General features: G+C 44.4%; 1 protein-coding gene across 1 annotated transcript in view; it reads right to left on the reverse strand.

The window, feature by feature from the left end:
- The window catches only part of TMEM132C (transmembrane protein 132C), a 207,863-nt gene extending 185,822 nt beyond the window's left edge, over positions 1–22,041 (reverse strand). The window contains exons 1-2 of the mRNA XM_077835356.1: positions 21,873–22,041; positions 20,526–21,414 (exon numbers count right to left, since the gene is read on the reverse strand). Coding sequence (XP_077691482.1) covers positions 20,526–21,414; positions 21,873–22,041 — 1,058 coding nt within the window. The remainder of the gene's footprint in view (positions 1–20,525; positions 21,415–21,872) is intronic.
- Positions 22,042–23,443: the final 1,402 nt, after the last annotated feature.

Here is a 23,443-nt window from a genome sequence, read left to right on the forward strand (position 1 = left end):
TAGTCACGTGGAAGTCAACAATACTCCCATACTTGCCTCTCTGAATCCTACTCAAGGTGGGAACAGATCACAGAACCATGTCCTCTGAGTTAGCACATGATCCTGCTTTCATTGAAATCAATAGCAATAGCAATCAAAAAACAAAACAAAACAAAACCAAACCAAACCCCACCATTGAGTTCAACAGGAGTGAGAGAGAGACCTTTTGGAATGTGCTTTTACAGAGCACCGAGGTGATTATGTTTAATGAAAAGCCTCCCCCCGCCCAGCTCTAAAATTTTACCTGTGTAGAGAGAGCTAAGCTGGACAAGCCCACATCTGGGAATCTCAGGGCTTCTAAACTGAACATGCCATGTGAAAAACGTTCCCGTATGAACATTTTTGTACTCTAGCAGGCATTTCAATACACCTCTGATGATAAATTTATGGTCCAAGGAGGGAAAATGCCATTGGTCGTGGACAAATGCATTGAGCTGTGTAACTGTGGATCGGTATCATTGTTATGTAATAGAAATATTGTACTAGTACCCGGAGGCCCCCAGCAGGATCAAGCCCCCCCCATGGCAGGTACTGTTCAAGCACACACACACACACACACACTCTCCCTGCCCCCAAGGAGCTTGTGTGCGGAAGGCAAAGGACACTGCTTAGTCTGCTTTGCAGGATGAAACAGAGAGCTCCCAGGAGATCTTTCCTTTGAGTTAGAAAATATGGGCGAGCACAAGTAAAATCAGTTGCATGCATCATCCAAAAGCCAAGCACATTCCATTTACCATTCCAGAGGCAGGAGGAGAAAGAGACCTAGGCTTGCTGCTTGCTATTCCTATCTCTTCCCAACATTTCCTGCCCCCTCCTCCCTCCACCCCCGCCTGAGGCCAGATTGTACTCAGCCCTTGAACGTGCATGCAGGAAGACTCAAGGAGACTCTCCCCACATGCACCATTTCCTCAAAGACCAACGACAACAGCAAGCCCTACAATCGGCGACCCAAAAGAGAGATGGGGCAGCAGCAGCATAGTCCTGCTCCCACGCCGTGAAGCAGGGCCAGAGACACCAGCACGTCCTAATGCAGAGCAGATAGCGGGGAGAACTCACCTCCACACCTGTGTGCACTGGGCAGCCCCAGGATCAATTCTGTCTCCTGAGACTATCGCCCCATGTTCACGGCAAGATCGTGCGGCTCTGCAGCACCTCCTAGAGGACGTGGTGCAAATTGCACAATCCAGCCCCGCAGAAAGCAAAGAACGTTTGATGCTCCCTCACGGTTCAGCATATACCACCTCCTCCAACGCTTGAGAGAAAACAAGCGGGATTCTTATTTCAGCTCAATGCACAGTTTAAGCCTGCTATGCTGTCCCATTTGTGGCTACAAAAAAACTCAGTACAAGTTATGCTGTCATGTATTGACTTCCTTAGCCATAGTAAACTGTGGCGAAATCAGGAAAAAACCATCCCTGCTGTATGTCTCCGTTTAACGGGGCTTTCGCTGGCCGAGTTCAGAATGACAAATGGAAGACTTCAGATTCATTTTTTTGTTTTCAATAAAAATCTTGTCGAACAGTGTCATGAATATTCATAGTTTTGGCCCACCTCCAGATTAAACGAGGAGAGCCAACCCAAACAAGACAACAGCAGTCCTCTCGGCTCTGCAAAGGGCTCTGCCTTGGATTTCGTAAGCTAAGGTATGCACTTAAAAAAACCCCCAAATCATAAACAAACATTGCTGTGTTCACCATTGGACTTTGATCAAAGGGAACCAGATTCCTCCCTCTGCCAAAGGAAACCTTGTCCTGTTTTAAAATAAGGCTTTACAGTACTTCACGCCTGAACCAAGCCCCGCTGAAGTCAGTAGGAATCTGTGCCGTGATGTCAGTGGGATTTGGTCCAGGCACTTACATCACAGGAGTGCAAAGCCTGCTGCCCCTGTGGCTTTCAGCTGCTGCCCATGGTGCTGAGACACACCCAGAGCAGTAGCTTCTGGAGGTCTTGTGTCTGAAACAGGTGCAGTGGGAGAAGGCAGAAGGAGGGCTAGAAACAGGCCTTTTAGGAGGCTAGAACAGCTGTCCGTGCTAGCCTCAAGCAGTCCTTGTGCTTAGGTAGGTCAAGGACTCGGCTTGTAACTAACTCCTGGTGTAAGAATGGAAGAAAAGGGGATGATTCTTGCATCCTCTTCCCCCCTCCTTTGGTACACCTGTGCAGGTGAGTCACAATCCCCCCGCAAGTCTCACTACGCCTGTGGGGAGTTGGTTCAGTATTATTCCTATTTTACACATGGTCCACTATGACACAGAAAGGCAAAGCAAGTTGTCAGAGGCCACAGACTGAGGTCAGTGGAGGTCTTGGGGGTAGATCCAGGGGAATCCAAGTCCCAGTCACACTGCTCTAACCATTACCCAACACTCCCTGCACGCAGGGCACATTTGCCTGTCGGAACCAGATGCATTTTAATAAAGCTACATAATCATGTTAACCATCCCAAAGAATGGCTCTGTGCTGAAAGGCACTGGGTTTAGACTGGTTCTGCCACGGACACGCACTGCATCCTTCTCTCTCTGTGCCTCAGTTCCGCGTAGGTAAAATGAGGATGACAATTCTTGACCAGCAGGTGCTGTAACGCTTGGTACTAGATTGTGACTCGCCTGATACTTCCTTTCTCCCGTCCTCTCTCGTCTATTTATGGTTAGTAGTGTAGTAGCACGAGCAGGGCTGAGCCCTAGACCAGGACCCCACTGTGCTAGGCACTGAACAAAGAAGCAAAAGACAGCGCCCTGCCCCAAAGAGCTTACATTCCAGTTCGTCAGTCCAGGAACAGTCTCTGAGTTTGTACAGTGCCTAACACAAGCAGGCCCCAATCTTGGTTGGGACCTCGAGGTGCTACCAGACTACAAATTATTAATTAATTCATGATGGAGGAGGAGGAATATAAATGGTAAACTGAAATCTCTCCAGGGACATTGTTTCAAATTGTGGTTATTTCAGAGTAACTGGTCCTCCCGGAGTATTTCCGGGTTGTGCGAAGTTTTGGCAGTCTTTTTTGATTCAGCAAGGTGATAGACAGGTTTCAGAGTAGCAGCCGTGTTAGTCTGTATTCGCAAAAAGAAAAGGAGGACTTGTGGCACCTTAGAGACTAACAAATTTGAGCATAAGCTTTCGTGAGCTACAGCTCACTTCATCGGCTGCATTCAGGTGATTATGTCCCTAACTTTCAACCCATGAGCAGTCCCATTGAGATTAAAGTTGAGCATCTGTTCAAGCATCTTGCTGAACTGAGCCCTTCAGCAGCTAACTGTCATTTGACTCTCATGCAAATGTGCACGTGTGTGAGAGGAGAGAGAGACTCAAGTTACAGTGTTTGCTACACAGCCAGAAAGGCACCTGTCCTTAAGGCTATCGTTTTGGAAAAGCAAGGGTCATTTCCAGCATTATGACTGTGAAAACGGACCATCCGAAACTTTATTATACAAATGGTGGAGCTCTGATAAGATTCCATCAGCTCCCATCTCTCCCCGGGAGGCTATTATTACTCCTGTATAGGAGAGTCTTGACCGTGTCAGATCAAAGGCAAGTTTCTTATTGTGTTTAACCATACAAAAGTAAGCACAGCCACATCCCCATCACATTTCCTCCACTCACCCAGTCGACCTGGAGGTAGAAGGTGCAGAGGAGAAAACGGCTGCAGAGGTTGCTCACAGAAAGCTGTGGCCCAGGAAGTTGGGAGGAAGCGAGTCCTCTGAGGCCCCCGATCTTGCTAACTCTTTGCACTTGCCTCGATTTAGTCATGTGAATAAAATAATGCAAGTGCATAAGTAACAGCAAGATCAGAGTCCAACGGAATTGCTCCTCTCAAGATCCACAGAAGAACCGCAGTGTAGGTTAAGCACAGAGATTAAGTTTAGCAGCAGCCCAAACCTCTTGAAAGCATCCCCAGGTCCCAACAGCATGCAGTTATCCTGCAAGGCCTTGCACAGAAAAGTAAAACTATTTCCCCATGTTTATCCCCCCCACCCCCCACTGCTCCTCGGTCAATCTTGTTAACTGCTGGAAATGGCCCACCTTGATTATCACTACAAAAGGTTTTCTCCCCTCCCCCCCTGACAATAGCTCATCTTAAGTGAAAAAAGAAAAGGAGTACTTGTGGCACCTTAGAGACTAACCAATTTATTTGAGCATGAGCTTTCGTCAGCTACAGCTCACTTCACCGGATGCATACCGTGGAAACTGCAGCAGACTTTATATACACACACAGATCATGAAACAATACCTCCTCCCACCCCACTGTCCTGCTGGTAATAGCTTATTTCATGATCTCTGTTTGTATATAAAGTCTGCTGCAGTTTCCACAGTATGCATCCGATGAAGTGAGCTGTAGCTCACAAAAGCTTATGCTCAAATAAATTGGTTAGTCTCTAAGGTGCCACAAGTACTCCTTTTCTTTTTGCGAATACAGACTAACCTGACCACTGTTTGCGTTCAGAGTTCTGTGGATAGGAAGAGTTACCTGTGTGTTACGGTGTCATACTTGTGCCTACAAAAGAGAACTACTCCCTCCTAAAACAGATTTCTCAGTGTATGGAGAGTTCGATCACAATCCCAGCAAACATCATTCAGAGAGCTGTGATAACTATCTTTAATAACAGGTTTCAGAGTAACAGCCGTGTTAGTCTGTATTCGCAAAAAGAAAAGGAGGACTTGTGGCACCTTAGAGACTAAATAAATAAATAAATTGGTTAGTCTCTAAGGTGCCACAAGTACTCCTTTTCTTTTATCTTTAATAAGTCTTCTTTTTGTATTCATTTGCCTCTAAAATGTTTCTGCCAATGGCCATGAGGTCACGGTACTCTGAATTCCTTCCTGTCCTGATGAGGCATGCTCATGCAAGCCCTTTGGATTACTTGTGTGAGTAATCCAGACTCACATAAATAGTCCCATAGACTCCACTGGGTCTACCATGTGTATGCAATGCTTGTGTGAGTAAAGGTTTACAGGATCAAGCCTGACCCCCTTCCAAAAAATTACCCAGTTCTAACAATGGGTGAAAAATTGAGAGGTTCAGTTCAGATAAGCACCCAAAAGTTTGGATACTCAGAGCTAGCTATTCCTCTTGCATCTTCAAAATTGAGCTAAGAATCTCATGCACACAGTTTTTCTCATGGTATTTTACACTTTTATTACATGTCCCAGAAAGAACTAAGACAGAGGTAAAGGAGGGCTAACAGACTGGATTTAGATTTTTGCCCAACTTCCTCCATCAGATTTAGGTTTTGCAAAACCAAAACCAAGAGCAGTTTAGGATCCAGGTTCTGATACAGCCATATCCTCCAGGTGATTCAGATAAAGGCTCCTATTTTCTATCCAAGCATCCAAGTAGGCTCTAAAAGTGGGAGGGAGAGATTGGGAGGTAAAAGTTTTTACCAAACTTTTTCAAACCTTAACTGTCCAGTTTGGATCAGATTCTAGTTTTGTTCCAAGTTTTTCTTCTTTTGTTTCTCTCTTCCAGGGGGGGAAAAAAAAAGAGAGATTCCTTCCAAAAACAAGAAAAATCTATCAGGCAGCCATTTAACTCTGTATATTTTAAAGTGGTAGCTGTGATTCTGAATGTGACAGATTCATTTTCTTGTATTCATAATGACTCAATTACTGCAATCCTCTTATGGTTTTTTTGGCCTCTTCTTTCATGTTTCTGACTCTGTGAATTGATCGAGTGTTTGATGACAAGGCAAATCATGGAGCCAATGTAACTCACCCAGGGGGCCCCTTAAGCATCATTTAAACAATTATCAAAGTAACATTCCTTATCCATTGAGACAATTTTAGCAGAGAAGGATGCAGGGATGTTAGCTCATTCGCACCACTAATTTGCAAACCTCAGCCATTTGAGTAGATATTTAAAATAAAAAGACACAAAAAATGAACAGCAATAGGAATATGCTGGAGCGAATATAATTAACCAGTACAGGGCAAACGTTGCTTTTCTGAGCAAGCAGACCAGAACTAGTAGGTCTCAACCTTTTGCAGTATTGGGACCCCTTTGCTCCTGGTCCCTTGCCCTCATATTCAGCTGAGATGTAGCCAGGACTCACTCTCATTTTGTATTTGGGACAGACAGGAGGCAGGGTGACCTAATGGATAGAGCACTGGACTGGGACTCAGGAGATATAAGTCTGCCACCTTAGACTTCCCTAGCTGTGTCTCAGTTTCCCCATTCCCCAATAAAATGGGAACAATGACTCTGACCTCCTTGATAAATCACTTTGACATCTACTGATGAAAAACATTATATAAGAGCTAAATGGTATTATTATTTCTATATATAGGGTTGGATTTTTTTACTCTACAGCAGGGTTATAATTATCAAATTATACAGGATGATTAAAAAGTTAAACTCCATGGATAGTTTATTTTCTGTTCAATTCTATATATTCTTATTTCCAGGGCTACTGTAAGAGCCAGACTTAATAGCAGTCCCTCCACTCAGGTGAGCCTGTGGATTCCTCAGTCCTAGCACAAGGGTGCAAACTATCCCCAATGCAGTGACTACACCCCCCACCCGACAACCATGACTCCACCCCCCTGCATGTGCATTGGCCCACAGAGCTTCCTGGGTGCAGAGACTGTGGACAGGTGCATGATCCCTCTGTAGCCAAGGATCTCTGGAAGGGATTGTCGCTCCTGAGGCTCAGAGTTTCCCAGAGCTCCATATGGGGGTGGTTAGTTCGTAGTTTTTAATGCTTTAACAGAAATGCTGACTATACCCAGGGATCGCTACCCCCACCACTGAAATGCCTGATGTAAAGGAGGAAAAGGAACCCTTACCCCGCCAAAAACCACACCATGTCAAAACAAAAACAAAACTGGTTAAAAACAGGCAATGCAAGTCAACGTCTATTGTGATTCTTTGTGTTGAGTAGCACCCGGAGGACCCCATCGTAAAGACATGGCAAGAGGCGATTCCTGCCCTGAGGTGCTTACATGCTGAACAGACAAGTGTGAGAGGGGCAACAGAGGTGATGCAGCTGACGTAAAGTTTCACAGCAGTTCAACAGCAGAGTCAGAAATAGAACCTGGTGGGGCCTGGCTCCTCGTCCAGGGCCCTAGCCATCTGACCTCAGCGTCAGTATAGCACGCAACCCAAAAGGCCCCCACATCCTGATTGAGGCTGCTGGGCACCACGGTAACATAAATGATGACGACTAACACATTTCTGTGGTTTTTACACCAATGTTTACTTCGACAGTGAGAAGTCAAAACTGATCATTACCACAGCAATGGACACTGCACTTGCTACCTGAGATGCTCCGAAAATTAAAGAACATTTGTAGTTTGGCAAGAGGAAGCGAGGAGGCATTTCCACCCTTTTCTGAATAACTCCCTGGTGTTTCTTTATTTCTCCATAGAGTTAATTCCAGCAATATTATTTCCAAGCAGAAAACAAGAGGTGAGTTCTTTAAACAATACTACGGGCCCCTAGAAATTGGAGATTAGCGCATCTACCGTCCCGTCAAGTGCTGGATTGTTCCTTACAATATACGTTGTAGGGCTTTGTGCAGTTTGGTGCAAGGCACTGATCTCGCACGACAGAATGCAACGGGAGATTTGCCACTGGCTTCAATGGGACCTGGATCAGGCCCTAAATGACCTAAGTAGCAGGATTCCTGCCACTTCCCCTTGAGGCTTAGTTGTGAAGTTGAGATCATTAGGTCATGGAATACCACACACATGCAGGAGCAGCGTAGTCTCCCCTTCCAGCAGTCAGAGTCCAGTGTCACGGACCAAGGCTGCGTACGTCAGTGCTTCTGTGATGCTACCCAGGAGGATGCGTGACCCTCTGACATTAAATCTTCTTTGTATAACATGGCTATTGATTTCTGTTCTTGATGCCTGTTGTGCGCTCCTCTGCTCTGCTCAGCCCATCCCAATCCTTTTCACTGTGTGCTGAGCTGTCAAAGAGAGCAGGACTGGCATGGTGCCCTTTTACTGATGGGACCTATACTGAGTCTCAGAAAACAGCATGACAGATCACACACACCACACTTTTGAAATAGATACAGGCAGCACGTACTCCAGGTTTCATATAAAGTAAAAGGTCTAATCAGCCCATCCTATTGGAACCTGGAACCACACTGCTAGGGCCTTCATTGTCCTGGCCGCTTGTGAATCCTTGAGGGTTTCATGGGGGCTGGCGCTGGAACCACAGGTCGTTCTGCAAAAGAGGGCGAACCCACATTGTTGGGTGATCTGAGGGAACTTCCATGAGGAAATGCCCAGGTTGCTTTCCTCTTCTTAATCCCCTAGGCCCAAACTTTAAGCATGTGAGTAGCCCCACTCACTTCAGAGGGATTACTCACAGGTTTAAATTTAGGTACCTGCTTAAGAGTTGGTGTCCTACTGTAGGCGGGGAGGGGAGGACTTATTTTCTCTACAGTCCAGGGCTTTTTCTACATCAGATTCCACTATTATAATGCAGGGAAAGATTCCTGGTGGGAGTTTTTTGCTCAAGGACTGCAGAGTCAGGCTTTTTGTTATTAAGGAGCCCTACTGCCACATCAAACTTTAGAAATGAGAGCTAACATCTTAGAACCATAACTGGTGGGAAAGGGGGAAAAAAACTGGTTCAAAGAGTATGAAACTGATCGCTCAGGGAGTCAAGGCTGAAGGTGCCTTATTCCCCAAGGATCTACAACCTATCCTGAAGGACGACCCATCACTCTCACAGATCTTGGGAGACAGGCCAGTCCTTGCTTACAGACAGCCCCCCAACCTGAAGCAAATACTCACCAGCAACCACACACCACACAACAGAACCACTAACCCAGGAACCTACCCTTGCAACAAAGCCCGTTGCCAACTGTGTCCACATATCTATTCAGGGACACCATCATAGGCCCTAATCACATCAGCCACACTATCAGAGGCTCGTTCACCTGCACATCTACCAATGTGATATATGCCATCATGTGCCAGCAATGCCTCTCTGCCATGTACATTGGTCAAACTGGACAGTCTCTATGTAAAAGAATAAATGGACACAAATCAGGTGTCAAGAATTATAACATTCAAAAACCAGTCGGAGAACACTTCAATCTCTCTGGTCACTCGATTACAGACCTAAAAGTGGCAATATTACAACAAAAAAACTTCAAAAACAGACTCCAATGAGAGACTGCTGAATTGGAATTAATTTGCCAACTGGATACAATTAACTTAGGCTTGAATAAAGACTGGGAGTGGATGTGTCATTTCACAAAGTAAAACTATTTCCCCTTGATTATTTCCCCTCCTACTGTTCTTGTAAACTGCTGGAAATGGCCCACCTCGATTATCACTACAAAAGGTGTGTCCGTCCCCTCCGCCCTATCCTTCTGGTAATAGAGCTCACCTTTCCTGATCACTCTTGTTACAGTCTGTATGGTAACACCCATTGTCTCATGTTCTCTGTGTATATAAATCTCCCCACCATATTTTCCACTGTATGCATCCGATGAAGTGAGCTGTAGCTCACGAAAGCTTGTGCTCTAATAAATTGGTTAGTCTCTAAGGTGCCACAAGTCCTCCTTTTCTTTTTACGGATACAGACTAACACAGCTGCTACTCTGAAACTTATTCCCCAAGTCTCCTGTCCTCTAGCCTTGCTAATCTAAGCAGCAATTTGAAAACCTAAAAAGACTCCACTGGAGATGACTGGACTTCTAGTGCATATTAACCCCCTGCCGACTTAGCTAATGGAGGCATTTTGCGACACAGGGCGAGCCTGACAAACAAAATTTAAGGCAGATTCTTTAACCCTATCTGATCTAAAGATGAACCAGGGAGAATAGCTCTCATTAGTGTAACCATTTTTCCCATTGTTGTCAGGCCTATTTCAGCAGTCCTAATGGTGTCATGAAAAGGTGTAACCAGGAATTTATACACAAGCAGTGGTCCTCTGCACCTCTTCCCACTATCCATAGTATATTCATAATCTGCCAAGACAGACATGATAGTAGATCTGACAGAATCTTAACTAGCACAGTGAAGAGAGCAGCCTGTCTTCTGATTAAAATACCCCCAAGCCAGTGCTGCTATAAGAAATATCGCCTCCAGGTGGCATACCTGGCACACAGTTGCTTACCCCAACGACAACGTAGATCATACATTGAAGGGGGAAGAGAGAGTAGCTGAAGCAGGAGTCCACAGCTCTCAGAAATATTCAGAGCCTGCTTTCATTGATCTCACTGGTGCCATACCATGCCCCTGGGGAGAAGGATAGGGGGTGGTTCCTTGGTTTTTTGCAGAGCATTGCATACCCGTGCACGCTGTTAGTAAAATGGTCTCGTAAGAAAGAATTCTCTGGGACAGGATGACCAGAAATAACCTCCTGCTTCCAACTGTTTGCAATGGAGCACACCTCTGTGCATACATACAGTGCCAGGGGAGAACACAAAAATAAAATCACCAGGAAGCCTAGCCTAAAATCCCAACCAGCCTAGAGAGTCTGAGTTCTTAACTCAGAAGCACTATGTCTGTGTCAAAACAGCTGGCAAAAAGGTTTTTTGGCTGGCCCTGTATCACCAGGTCTTTTCTGAAACTGTTTACAGTAATTCCCTTTGATTACAGTGCTTAACTAACTGCTCCCCTGCTGCTGAGTTCAGACAGCACAGGCATCTCCCTTGATTTTTCCTTTCTTGTTTGTGTTTGCTTGTAAAGCACTGTGGAACGAGGGGAATTTTTATTATTTTTTCTTTTGCCTTCTTACTTGCATCAGAGCAAATGATAGTATTAAAAAGGATACAGCTTCACAGACTTTATGTGTAGCTGATCTAATGGTCCTTTCTAATCTGACCCCCTGTATAACAGGTCGTAGAATTTCACCCAGTTACTTCTGTATTGAGCCCAGTAACTTGTATGTCTCTCTAGATATAGATAGGTTTCAGAGTAACAGCCGTGTTAGTCTGTATTCGCAAAAAGAAAAGGAGGACTTGTGGCACCATAGAGACTAACCAATTTATTTGAGCATAAGCTTTCGTGAGCTACAGCTTACGCTAAAGCTTATGCTCAAATAAATTGGTTAGTCTCTAAGGTGCCACAAGTACTCCTTTTCTTTTTGTAGATATAGATATAGATAGAGATCCTGACAGATAACTATAGGCTGTAGATGGGAAAAAAGGCACAACATAACCCTAACACCTGAAGACCCGAGGTTATGACAAAATGGGCTGTGGAAAACACCGACACAAAATATCACTGAGGCCAAGAGTTTCGCAGATTCAAAAAGGACTGGACACTTTCAGGGATAATGAGAATATCTAGAATCAGAATAGTAAATACTAAAATAGGAAAGAGTTTTGGAAGGGATTTAAACCCTCTTGCCTTGGCTTAAGCCAACCGCTGCATGGGATGAAACATTCCTTGGAGGGCAGTTATTCCATGATTGCCCACTACAAGGTTGCTCACACCTTCTTCTGAAGCATCAGGTACTGACCATTTTCAGTGATCATGATCTGGACTAGATGGACTGACCCTGGCAATTCCTATGCTCCTCCACAAGCCCCAGTAAAGACTTCCACAGGAAAGACTCACACCACAAGATTTTAGAGAGTTCCATCACACTCAGTTTCGGCTCTTGGAGCTCTGAAAGAATTGGGAGCTGTTACCTGCCAGTGCCCTTGCTGTCAGTAACCACTTGGTAGCTATCCTGGGCTTTTGCATCTTTCACAGATAAGCTGGAATTTAAAGCCTTTTGACACCAGTTTTTCCTCAGGATACTAATTTCCATTCAAACCTACAGGCTTGAACACTCGCCTGCTTACAGTAGAACCCAACAGCTTGTCAGATTATCACACTGAAGATTCCCATGGGGTTCTTTAATGCATCAGAGCACAAGCTTTTTAGACAGCCAGCAAGCTTTATCTTTGTTAAACTAAAATCTACTCCCAGTGGTATGTGGTTTCCCTCTCCACTGTTGGGGGATAAAGGGTTATAATGAATGGACCCTTAACCAGCCTCGATTGTGTCTAATTAGGCAAGTAATCACGAGTTCAACTAATGGTTGTAACTCAAGTTGTAAACGCAGCTAAAAGTCTAAACAGACAATAAGTTCCAGTGCCTTATCTCATCTTTAAGCAGCCTTGCATCAAAAAGGTCATGCAGAGCAGTAAGTAGCAGGAGGCATACTGTACCTCAGAGCCATGTCTCTAAACAGAGTGGAAAAAGCCCAGGGCACCGCTGTACATTTAACATGTGCAGCAACATATTTGGAAAAGAAGTCCCCCCCCCCCACACACACACCCCCGCAAAAAAACCCCACAGACTTCAGCAGTTCACTGAAATTAGATGGGGCAAATGCTACTTAAGGAGGTGGTTCTAGGATGGTGCCACACAAACCTAGCATTCCTGAAACTCTGCTATCCACCCAGAAATGGTAAATAGTACCCAAATTTCAGATCCCAGCAAATTGTCCATCTGTGATCAGCAGTTTTCTGGCTTAGCTGAAGAGAATTAAACTGTCACAGCAAAACTACTGTTTTTTCCCTCCACCTTTCCCATGAATAGATGGTAGGGGTGGGGGAGGCTTTTCACATGGGAGCCCCAAGCTAAAAACGCATAAACCACTAGTCCAGACTCCTTTATATTGTACTGAGGGCTTGTTTATACTCCACTGATGCAGGGATTTAAGCATGATCAGAAACCCATTGAGTTAAATTGGAGAATGAATTATGGTATCAGCTTTTCTTTATAGTGTACAGAACTTTACAGCTTATTGGCTAGGCCTCACAATGGTCCTGTGTAGCAGGTATTGTTATCCCCATTGTACAGGTGAACTAACTGAGGCACAGAGCGGTTAAGGGCAACATTTTGAAAGCGCGGGGAGTCCAATTTTAGATTCTCACCTTGGGGCACCCGGGCCTATTTTCCAAGGAGCTCAGCACTCACAGCTCCTCCTGACTTCAGTAGTAGCTACAGGGGCTCAGCATCTCTGAAAAATCAGGCCCCAGATGTGCTAGATCAAGCCCCCAAGTCGCTGGTCAAAGTTGTGCTTCAGCAATTGGCCATGTTCATGCAGCAAGTTGGTGCTGGAGCTAGGAACAGAATCCAGGACTCCCAGCCTTGTGTTCTAACAACAAGGCTATGCTTCGTTCTCAGTATTAACAGATTAGGTTGTAAATGCGGCTGGGAAGGATGAAAATAGCATTGCTCAGAGTGCAGTGTTTTTTAAAAATTCATGGAGGTGGGGAGAAGGGAATAGAGCAGTGGGAGGGACCCCTTGTGTTTTGCTTTTCTAGAGGCCCTAATTTTTTAAAATCGTAATCAGTTCCTTTTTGCTTCTCATTGACTGCAGTAATAAGACAGGACCAATTTAAACTCGAGCTCATCACCTCTGTTCTTGCTCTGATGATATAATCCTTCTTGTCAGTCTAGGCCCATCTCCTCTTTTGCTCTGTCTAAAGAAAAAATAGACTTTACAGTGTATGTGAAGTATTTGCTAATGGCTAATGAAATTAAACTAATTGGAGTGTGATATTGTTCCTTTCGAGGTGACATTAACATGCTCTCTTCTTTGAAGATACTTCTTTGATGTTACAAATGCTTGGTTAAAAAAAAGATTATGAGATACTTATTACATTGGGACTAAATGGATTTTTCTTTAACGTCCTTTAGTAAATGTTATAATTGGCTACAATTTCAATAGCTTGCATTCCTATTGTTTCTCAAACCAGCATATAAAAGATGAATGCACCTGGCTGCTATTAATTTTTAGCTACACAATCATCTTGGGGAAATCTTCCCATTCATGACAAACAAAGCATTCGCAAGGCGGCTAGCACAGCACTTTGCCACTCTTGCAAGTGGCAATCTCAAACCTTTAACAATGCTTGTGTGTTTGTTATTATATTGTGTTAGCGCTTAGAAACCCAAACCAAGACCCAGGCCTCCTTGGGCTAGGGGCTAAATGCAGAGTGAGAGACACTCCCCGTCCCAATAGACAAGGCAGACGAATGCAGGGGATTGTGAAACACAGACAGAGAGATGAAAGGACTTGCTCAAGACCACACAGCAGGACAGCAGCAGAGTTGGGACTAGGACCCAGGATTCTTGACTCCAGTCCCATTATTCAGTGAACCACTCTCCCAGTCTTCCCTTATTAAGCTGCTCTGCAAATCATTTTCCGTGATCTTTACACAGCTGAATTATTATCGGTTTGTACTATAGGGACATACAAAGCCCCCAATCATTGATCAGGGCCCCACTGTGGTGGACATTGAACAATGAAATATACACATCTGTCTACATGACCCCAGGAGCAACAAATCATAGACCTGGCCAGTTTTTGCAAGGGACACAGGGAAAACTGACCTAACCCATTGACTCTGGTACAGTGCATACTTTACGGGCTTGATCTGATGCTCCCTGAAGTCAATAGAAGACTCTCTTAGACGTCACTCGGGACCAGCTCAGAGCCCACTTAGCTCCTGAGAGACTTTGATCACAGGCTCACATTTGAGATCCTCTCAGGGGATCATATTGAACACTGACCAAACTATTATAATCTTCCAGCTTTGGTTAATAACTTTATTGCTTAAAAAGTTCTTCCAGTATCTTCTCTGTGTACCCATAACCTCGTTTTGAGCAGCTTAGGTAATTCCTGTTCAAAGTGCTACGTTACTTCATGGTATCTGTTTACAATGGAAGTTTGAATGGAGAGAGGATGTCCCCAAAATGGGAACAAATGGCAGCTCCCACTATCCCTTTTCATTGCCCAGGGTGTATGTGATAGAGGGCCCTGCCCTACACACACAACACAAAACATATTTCTTACACAGTAAGGCCATGTCTACACCACCACTTACTTCACTATAACTCACGTCGCTCAAGGGTATGAATAAGCCACTCCCCCAAGTGATGAAAGTTACATAGACCTAAGCACCGGTGTGGACAGTGCTGTGCCAGCGGGAGAGTTTCCCTGCCAACATAGTTGCAGCCTCTCACAGAGGTGGATTTATTATGCCGATAGGAGAGCTCTCTGCCCTCGGCATAGAGCATCTTCACCAGACGTGCTAAAACTGTAGTGCTTCTAGCCTGGACTAACTATCCCTAAGAGTTAGCCAGGCACCAGAGAAAGATGTACTCTTTGTTCCTCAGAACACAAAACGCCAATCTAAAGAGAAGGTCTAATTCCAGAGCAAAAGGAAACTTTGTTTTCAGAGGTCATGTCGGTTTTCTTTTCACATTTGCGTAATAGCTAAAGCTGTGGGTCTGGAATATGGAAGTCGAGATCTCCTTTACAATTGAAAATGGAACATGAAATAATAAAGCCGATGGAAGCAAGTCCTAAGGCTTCAAGCTCTTTTCTCTCCAGATGTGGACTGAATTGCTTTTATGCTTAGATGTTTCCTAACAATAGTGAAATCACTTTTAAATATTTAAGTACTGTAGAGCTGCATGGGAACAGGAAAATGTTTTGGTGGGATTCACATGTGAAAACACACACGGGCACACAAAAGAGAACTCTTCCCCTCTGCCCCATCCCTCCTCATTCCTCTCTGTGCCATGTTGTATTTCAAATTAAGAGAGATTAAAGTAATGTGTGTACTTTAGTGGGGAGGAAGTTGGGGGCTTTTGTTTTTAGATTCCAAAAGCTTCCAAAAGATTCCACTTCAGGAAACCAATTTTTGTTTAGCGGGTTCGGATAATTCACTCCAGAATTTCAAGATACTTCAAAATATACAACAAATTCAACTCATACAGCGTTTCTGATTACAGCCACACTTCAGTGCTCGTGTGTGTGTAGGTTTTTAGCTATTAGTAACTCCATCAGCATTCTCGATCCTGTCTGATACAGCCGTGCTGTCAATACTCATTAGGAACTGACATACAAAGCTGCCTTAGCTGATCTGTTTAATAGCTTTCCTCGCTGCATTTATCCTTTATCCCTCTTCCAATGTGTAGATTTATTATCACTGCTAATTATCCATTGTCCTGTGTTGACTTGTTTGCTGGAAACAGGTAATTCAATAACACTGCAACCGTTCAGGTGGAATGAAAATTGCACTGAAAGACCCATAATTAGCTATCTTGAGTGGGAAAAAAACAGTCAAGTTTTTCTAATCAGGGCAGATAACTTCATCTCCTTTCCATATACTTATCCTGCTCAGTGCCTTCTGTAAAGCAGGTTAGCCGATCATTCAGCACCTTCTACAGCAAGTTAGAGATTAGCTGCTGCCTAGCAAGGTAGCGCAAAACATTAATGTTCCTAGCTTTAATGCTTTGGCCCGCTGCTGTTTAGCCTCTGCCAGATCAAATGTGGCACCACCCACGATGAAAAACAGATGGAAGGAGCCTTTAATAGTGCAGTCACTGGAAGCGTATTTAGAGCTATAGAACAAAACCACCACCATACACAGGCTAAGATTTTCAAAGCAACTTAACATATTTGGCCGCCCAAGTCCCAATACCACTGATAAAAACAGAGCATCCAAATTCCCAAGCCAGAGCACACACAGACACTTGTACATTTTTACGGTTAATCTGCTTAGAATTTTTTTTGTTTTTGTTTTTTGCTTTGTTTTTTGCTGTTATGATTTTTTTTTTCCTGTTCGCAGAGTGCTGTAAATTTACAAGCATGTAGAAGAAAAGGTCCATGCTCTAAGGACTTCACAATCTACTCCCCGTATACAATACACCCAGCGATAGCTCACACGAAGGCTTTTATATAGAAAGATCAACACAAACCCTCCGCCAGTGTCAGTCGGGATAGCTGTGTGGGAGTCAGCCCTGCTATGCCGATTTACACCAGCCCCAGAAAGCAAGTGGAAGAGCAATGAGATGCGGGTTAATGCTACACTCTGGCCTTTCTGGGGATAGCTCATGCTGTTACAGGTGGACTACCTATGTAAAGAGATACAGCAGCTACTCTGCTTATCTCCCATGCCCACAATGTTATCTCAACAGCTATAGGAACCAAGAATTCCCAAGCTATCAGAACCCACCACCATCCAGCAACGATCACTCACTGTTTCCCTCAGTGCTGGGTGTTTGAAAAACTCAGCGAATAACATTCAAAAAAAGCAAGAAATAAACAAATACACCATGCCTGGGGACAACATGCAGTGTGTGTTTCTTTAGGATGATTTTGAATGTGAATGCATGTCATCGGATGTAGGGTTTTCTTTGGCAGGGACCCACGTACAGCATCTACCTCACCAGGCAAATGGCCACACAGAAGGTTAAAGCAGCCTGTAGGCAACCTTAACATACACACTGGCCATTTTCCAGGTTTCTTTTTTTAAAAAGACATAGGCAGCCCATAGAGGCCTGGGCCAAACTTTCCTCTCAGATACATCCACGTACCACTATTGAAATCAATGGATTTACACCAAGGAAACAGAGTCAAACCTGGCCTCACCTGCCATTCAGTGAACGCAAGAGAGATAAATCTTAGCAGCTGACAGACTGGGCCACATAGTTTATGCCCCAGGAGATAGTGTCACATTATTTTTCACCAGTGAATATCACCTGTCACTTCATATTCTGGTGTTCTATGAGGAGCTAAGACAAGGCCCTGCTCCCTTCCACAGGGCTACTCTCTTGTAGCTACCCCATGCTTCCACCTGACACCCAAACAAAAATATTGTACGGAGCTGTTCCTTCAACCCCACCTGCCTCCATTCTCCACTGAGTAGAAGAATGGCTTGGACGGCTATTTCGCGTCCCACCTGGATTTGGTGTCCTGCAGGCTGGAGAAAGAACCCAGGCTAGTGTCGCTCCCCGGCTCCCAAGATGCTGCCCCTTGCGGATATCGGCCTGCCTCAACTCTCCCTCCACGTCACTAAGTCTGGGCCCAAGCCAGACAGGAGGGCTAACCAAGAGCTCTCTGGGCTGCCCCTCCATTCCAGAGCAATTTAACTCTGCATTCCACAGGATGCTGCAGGACCTGAAACAGCACAAGCACTTTCCCTGCTCTACTCTCGTCCACTGGCTCATCCTTTGAGAAGTCCAGCTCTAATGGTTCAGGCCACCCTGCCTCCGCCTTGTGCCACAGAGCCAGTGGGCTCACCTGGGTCCCTCAGTTCCATCCATGGAGCCACTTCCTGCTCACATGCCAGAACTCTCAGGCACCCGGGCCAAGCAAATATACAGGTTATAAATTCTGACGATGGGTGTGATGCTGGCAGACCAGGGGCCAACTCTTGCCAAGGCTTTGGGCCTCAGCTGAGCACTGACAAATTCATTTCTGGGAACCAATCCAGCTCACCTGTGTGTTAGCATGGTTAAGATGGATATTGGACATGTATGATTATTCACCTTATTAAAAAAAAAACAAAAAAACCCCAACCAGTATAACTAGTGCTGTGCAAATCACTGAGTTTTCAGTTCAGTGGCCAAAGATTTGTTTTTAAATTCCCACCACCAAACAAAACAATTTGGCGAATTCGACCCAAATTTGCCAAACGTTTCAGTCAACCGGCATCTGCATTCTTCTGTGGGGAGGAAAAGATTTATCTGAAAAAAATCACCAGCTCTAAGTACAACCTGTTCCGAAAATCATCATCAACAACCAGTCTTGTCTATTACAGCGGGTGCAACAGGCAACCTCTGATGTCTGCTCTTTCCATTTCTTGCTATTATACCACTGGGCACATAAACAGCATCCATGCGCAGACAATCTGAATCCTTCCTGAGCTAAGAAGTGTATCCTCAGATTTCAATGAGGTTGTCTCTCTCTAACTCACTTTTCAGGGAGATAAAAGGCAGAGACACACATATTTCAAAGGGATATCCCTGCCCACGCAAAAATAACACACCACATTTGCCTCCTTTGGATTTCTTCTTTCATCACAGCTATGCTTGTTATAAGGAACACATCTTGTCTTCACTGCTTGAGAATACTGATTTTAAATAAAAAAGCAGCAGAGACAGAAAAAGCTTCTTCTAACTCAGAGGTTCCACTCAGTAAACAGGTATCCTGCAGATTATCTCACCAACTAAACCAAAGCTACAAATATCAGAACGCTTCCAGGATTCCTAAAATTCCCCTGTTTTAATAAAAGCCTTTTATCTTCCAAGCGACACTTCCTTCCCTACAGGCTATTCTTGTCAGCAGTTGTCAACTATGTATTCATCTAATTCATATGAGCCTTCGACATAAACAATTTAATGTGCAGAAAACTATGAGAAACTCTGGCTGCTTGAGGCTGTAAAAGAACAAATGTTGCTTATCACTATTGAAATTTCTCTTGAATGTAAAGCCTGGTAACAGGAAAGGAGATCCATCAAATATTTTGGTGATTAATTAGTTTGTCGGTCTTTTTCACCCTCAAAAGATTGTCATCTGGTTGGTAGGAAAATTGCTAACGTATCAAATAGGAAGGAAACACATTGACTTTTGTTCTGATCCACTATGGCAATGCTCATGTTCCTGTGTACTGCCTTTGCCATTCCTTTCCCAAATAATGAACTTAATGTCTCTTAAAATCAATAGCAACTTCAAACATATTAAAATAACACCAAACAAACAGGTAAGTGTGCAGCCCAAAACACTGCTGCTTAAATAAGTAAAAGGATGGAGCCATTCCCTTGAAGTTCTCAGGACAAAACCATTGTGTGGAAAGCCAAAGCTGTGTCATGTCATTTGCAGCAAAGGCAAGTAAATGAAGTTTACTGCGCCAGGTGCTTTGCTACATTTAAACATTGTGCTGGGGGTGGGGAGAGGGGCGGGAAGGGCAGGGAGCAAGGAAAGGCGGATTGTGGGGGGGGGGAGGCTGATTTTGCTTAGTCTGTAGAAGAGAAGAATGAGGGGGGATTTGATAGCTACTTTCAACTACCTGAAAGAGGGTTCCAAAGAGAATGGATCTAGACTCTTCTCAGTGGTAGCAGATGACAGAACAAGGAGTAATGGTCTCAAGTTGCAGTGGGGGAAGTCTAGGTTGGATATTATGAAAAACTTTTTCACTAGGAGGGTGGTAAAGCACTGGAACGGGTTACCTAGGGAGGTGGTGAATTCTCCTTCCTTAGAGGTTTTTAAGGTCAGGCTTGACAAAGCCCTTGCTGGGATGATTTAGTTGGGGATTGGTCCTGCTTCGAGCAGGGGGTTGGACTAAATGACCTCCTGAGGTCCCTTCCAACCCTGGTATTCTATGGGCTTGCCTACAGGGCGATTTAGTGAGTAGCAAGACAGCAATCTAATATGCTCTAGAGTCATACTCTATGCCCCTGCTACTACGCATTAAAAGTTCAGGAGTATATTTTGATGCTTGTTTCAGTTACCGTGATGCATCATGCCACAGCAATGGCCAGAAAAGGCAGCACCCCTATTGTGAATTGGGCACTCATTGTAGAACCCTGGTGTGTTTTAGGGGTTTGGAATCCTAGCGAGGATCTCTTCAATGTCCTCTCTGTCTGGGGGGAGAGGGGAGATAGATGAGAAGTGGGTTGCAATTAGGGGGCAGTTGTAAATATGAGTCCACCCCACCAACTAGCTTAGGCTACTCCCCCTTTACATTAGCGTTCGCTACTGACAGAGAAACAGAGGCAAAACCAACCTACCGTACCTCAGTACGAACTGTTCCACGGTGGAATTGTTAGCCAGAGTCACAAAGACATTCACAACTTCTCCTTGCTTGACCGGCTTCGATGGCAGCCAGATGACAACATTACCGTCCAGCCTCAGCTCTGTCAGCTGAGAACTCTCTGGGGCTCGATAGAGGCTCACAGAGCCAATCCTCTGCAAGTGGGACATGGTCTCATCCGTACCATCCTTCCCTGGCCGGATGGCATTCCCCTTCCTCACATCCTCAGTGGTGCACTCCCCGGTCTCATCCCCCGGCTGGATGGTGTAGTAAAGTTCCACAGGGCTCCCTTCTGACTGATCTGTCGTTTTCTTGCGGCCAGCCACCACCGTGGGGGGGTTAAACCAGCTTGGAAGGAGTTCCAGCTCCGCCACGCACAATCCCAGATCCCCCTTGAGCCTGCAGCTGCCTCGGACTTCCCTCGTCTCGCGGAAGGCAAACACCCGCAAGCAAGGCAGCCTCTCCGTGGTACTGTAGTCATCCCAGTCCCTGCCCACAATGTAGAAAAGGATCTGGACTTTAGGCTTGCTCAGGTAAATTTTGTCGCTCATGATGCAGGCTTTAAGTCTCCAGTTAAAAGTAAACTTGCTGGTGGATCCAAAAAAGTTTGAAGTTAACAGTAGGTCATGGGGCACCGCTTGTTCAACGGAAAAAGGTCCATAGCTGGCATTTAATACAGGTGGCCTCTTGGCTTTATATGGGAAAAAGGACTCCACCCGAGACTGCAAACTGGAGTTTCTCATGAAATCCTGATTGGCTTCTTTAAGGAAAAAGGAAGTCTCAGCACTGAAGATCCGATAGCTCACAGGTAGATAGGTTGGTAATGAAGAAAATCTCTGTATATTGTCCAAGACCCCTCGACAATCTGTCACTATTAATAATAATAATAATAAAAAAAGTTAGTAACCTGGAGCTTCATGGACTAGGCCAAAAGCAATGTATAGGTTCAAATTAAAAAGTTTCTCTTGACTCCAATAGAGCCATCTGCCACATTATTGTTCAATTAGTTATGATGGAAAAATGATTACAGTTAAACACTGGATTCTTCTGTAGGTCACATGCATGGCAGAAAATGTAGGTATTAATCCTGCCCTGTATTTATACATTTCATTATATATACACAATATACACACACACACAGTGGTCTTCAGCATGATATATTTGTCTAGATTTAATTTAATGCTGTACATCCACTAATTAATCCTCATAACATTCTTCATTACCTCCAATTTACAGATGGGGAAACGGAAGCATTACAATTCAGTGACTTTTGCCCAGGGCCACCGATGAAGTCTGTGTTGGAGTCAGGATTAAAAAAAACAAACAAACCCACAAGTTCCTGAACTACACTGCTTCCCAAACTGATTGCAATGTTTGTCACCAATGTGCCTTGTAAGGTTGCCATCCATCCTGTTTTCTGGGACAACCCCAGTTTCCTCGAGGTGATCCCATATCCCAGACCCACTGCTTCTCCCCAACCATTTTCAGGGTTCACCATATGGCAACACCGCACTGCAAAAATGCTTTTGACGCAATGTGAGGAAGATGCAGCAAAATATCAAGTTGAAATAGGATACACTGACATCACAGAAGAGGAGTGTGCTTCATTTGGAGAAACACATATTGAGAAAAAAGAAAAGGAGGACTTGTGGCACCTTAGAGACTAAAATTTATTTGAGCATAAGCTTTCGTAGACTACAGCTCACTTCATCAGAATGCATCCGATGAAGTGAGCTGTAGCTTACGAAAGCTTTTGCTCAAATAAATTGGTTAGTCTCTAAGGTGCCACAAGTCCTCCTTTTCTTTTTGCGAATACAGACTAACATGGCTGCTACTCTGAAACCTATCAGTAAACTACTACATCTTTGCACAAGCATTGAAGGCGACAAGAAAAAAAAAAACAAAAACAAAAAAACCCACAAACAGTTCATTCATAAATTGGTAGAGAGAGTCCTTTTCTTTCCCATCTATTCTACCTTCTTATAAACTTTCTTTCTGCCTTTTTAGTCTCTGTTTAATCACAGCATGCCCAAGGCATTTAGTACATTGGTAAGTTCCACTCACCCATAGCTCTTGAAATCCTGCTAATCACTTTCACTGTAGGAACACTGGCTAGCAGATCAAAGTTAGTTTCTGTTCTACAGCCAAAGAGAGACTGCTCTACAGATTGCTTTTCAAAAGAAATGACAAACATTTCTCCCGCCTCCCTTCCACGCTCCAGAAACCTTGTTTCTGGGTCACTAATTCTAGAAGCATGAACAACAAGGAGTCCTTGTGGCACCATAGAGGCTAATAAATTTATCTGGGCATAAGTTTTCGTGGGCTAGCATGGTTTGCACCTCTATAGTTTAAGGTTGTGCTGGTATCTCCTATTTTCAGGGCTACAGATGCACCATGCTAAAGACACCCATGTGTGTGTAATATATGTATAGCTATAAAATCTCAGATCTCTAATGCATATGCACCCTGGTGTGTGAGATCTAGTACACACAAGAGTGTCGTGTCTGTAACATCAGTAATAAAAACGGGTGCCAAGGTTTTGGCAGGCAGGGCCTCAGCTGAGCAAATTTTTTTTTAATCAAAATTTGATTTGACTGTTTTAATAATTGTCAATTAGATGTCCACTGAGGCAAACAGGTGATTTTTTTTCTCATCAACAACCCTACCTACTCACTCTACTAAGACGGACCAAAACTGCAAAAGGAATAAGACAGCTGATGGAAAGATGTACATATTTGATAACTTAAAGACATTTCCCTCCCAGGCACATTGGGAGAGTCAAGGTGATTCAGTGGGGTGAGCACTGAGTTGGGAATCCAGAGACCAGAGTTCTAATCCCAGATGAGACAGTGATCAGCTGTGTGAGGGATAGCTCAGTGGTTTGAGTATTGAACTCACAA

This window comes from Eretmochelys imbricata, chromosome 15 (genome assembly GCF_965152235.1).
Source record: "Eretmochelys imbricata isolate rEreImb1 chromosome 15, rEreImb1.hap1, whole genome shotgun sequence".
Taxonomy (NCBI): Eukaryota; Metazoa; Chordata; order Testudines; family Cheloniidae; genus Eretmochelys; species Eretmochelys imbricata.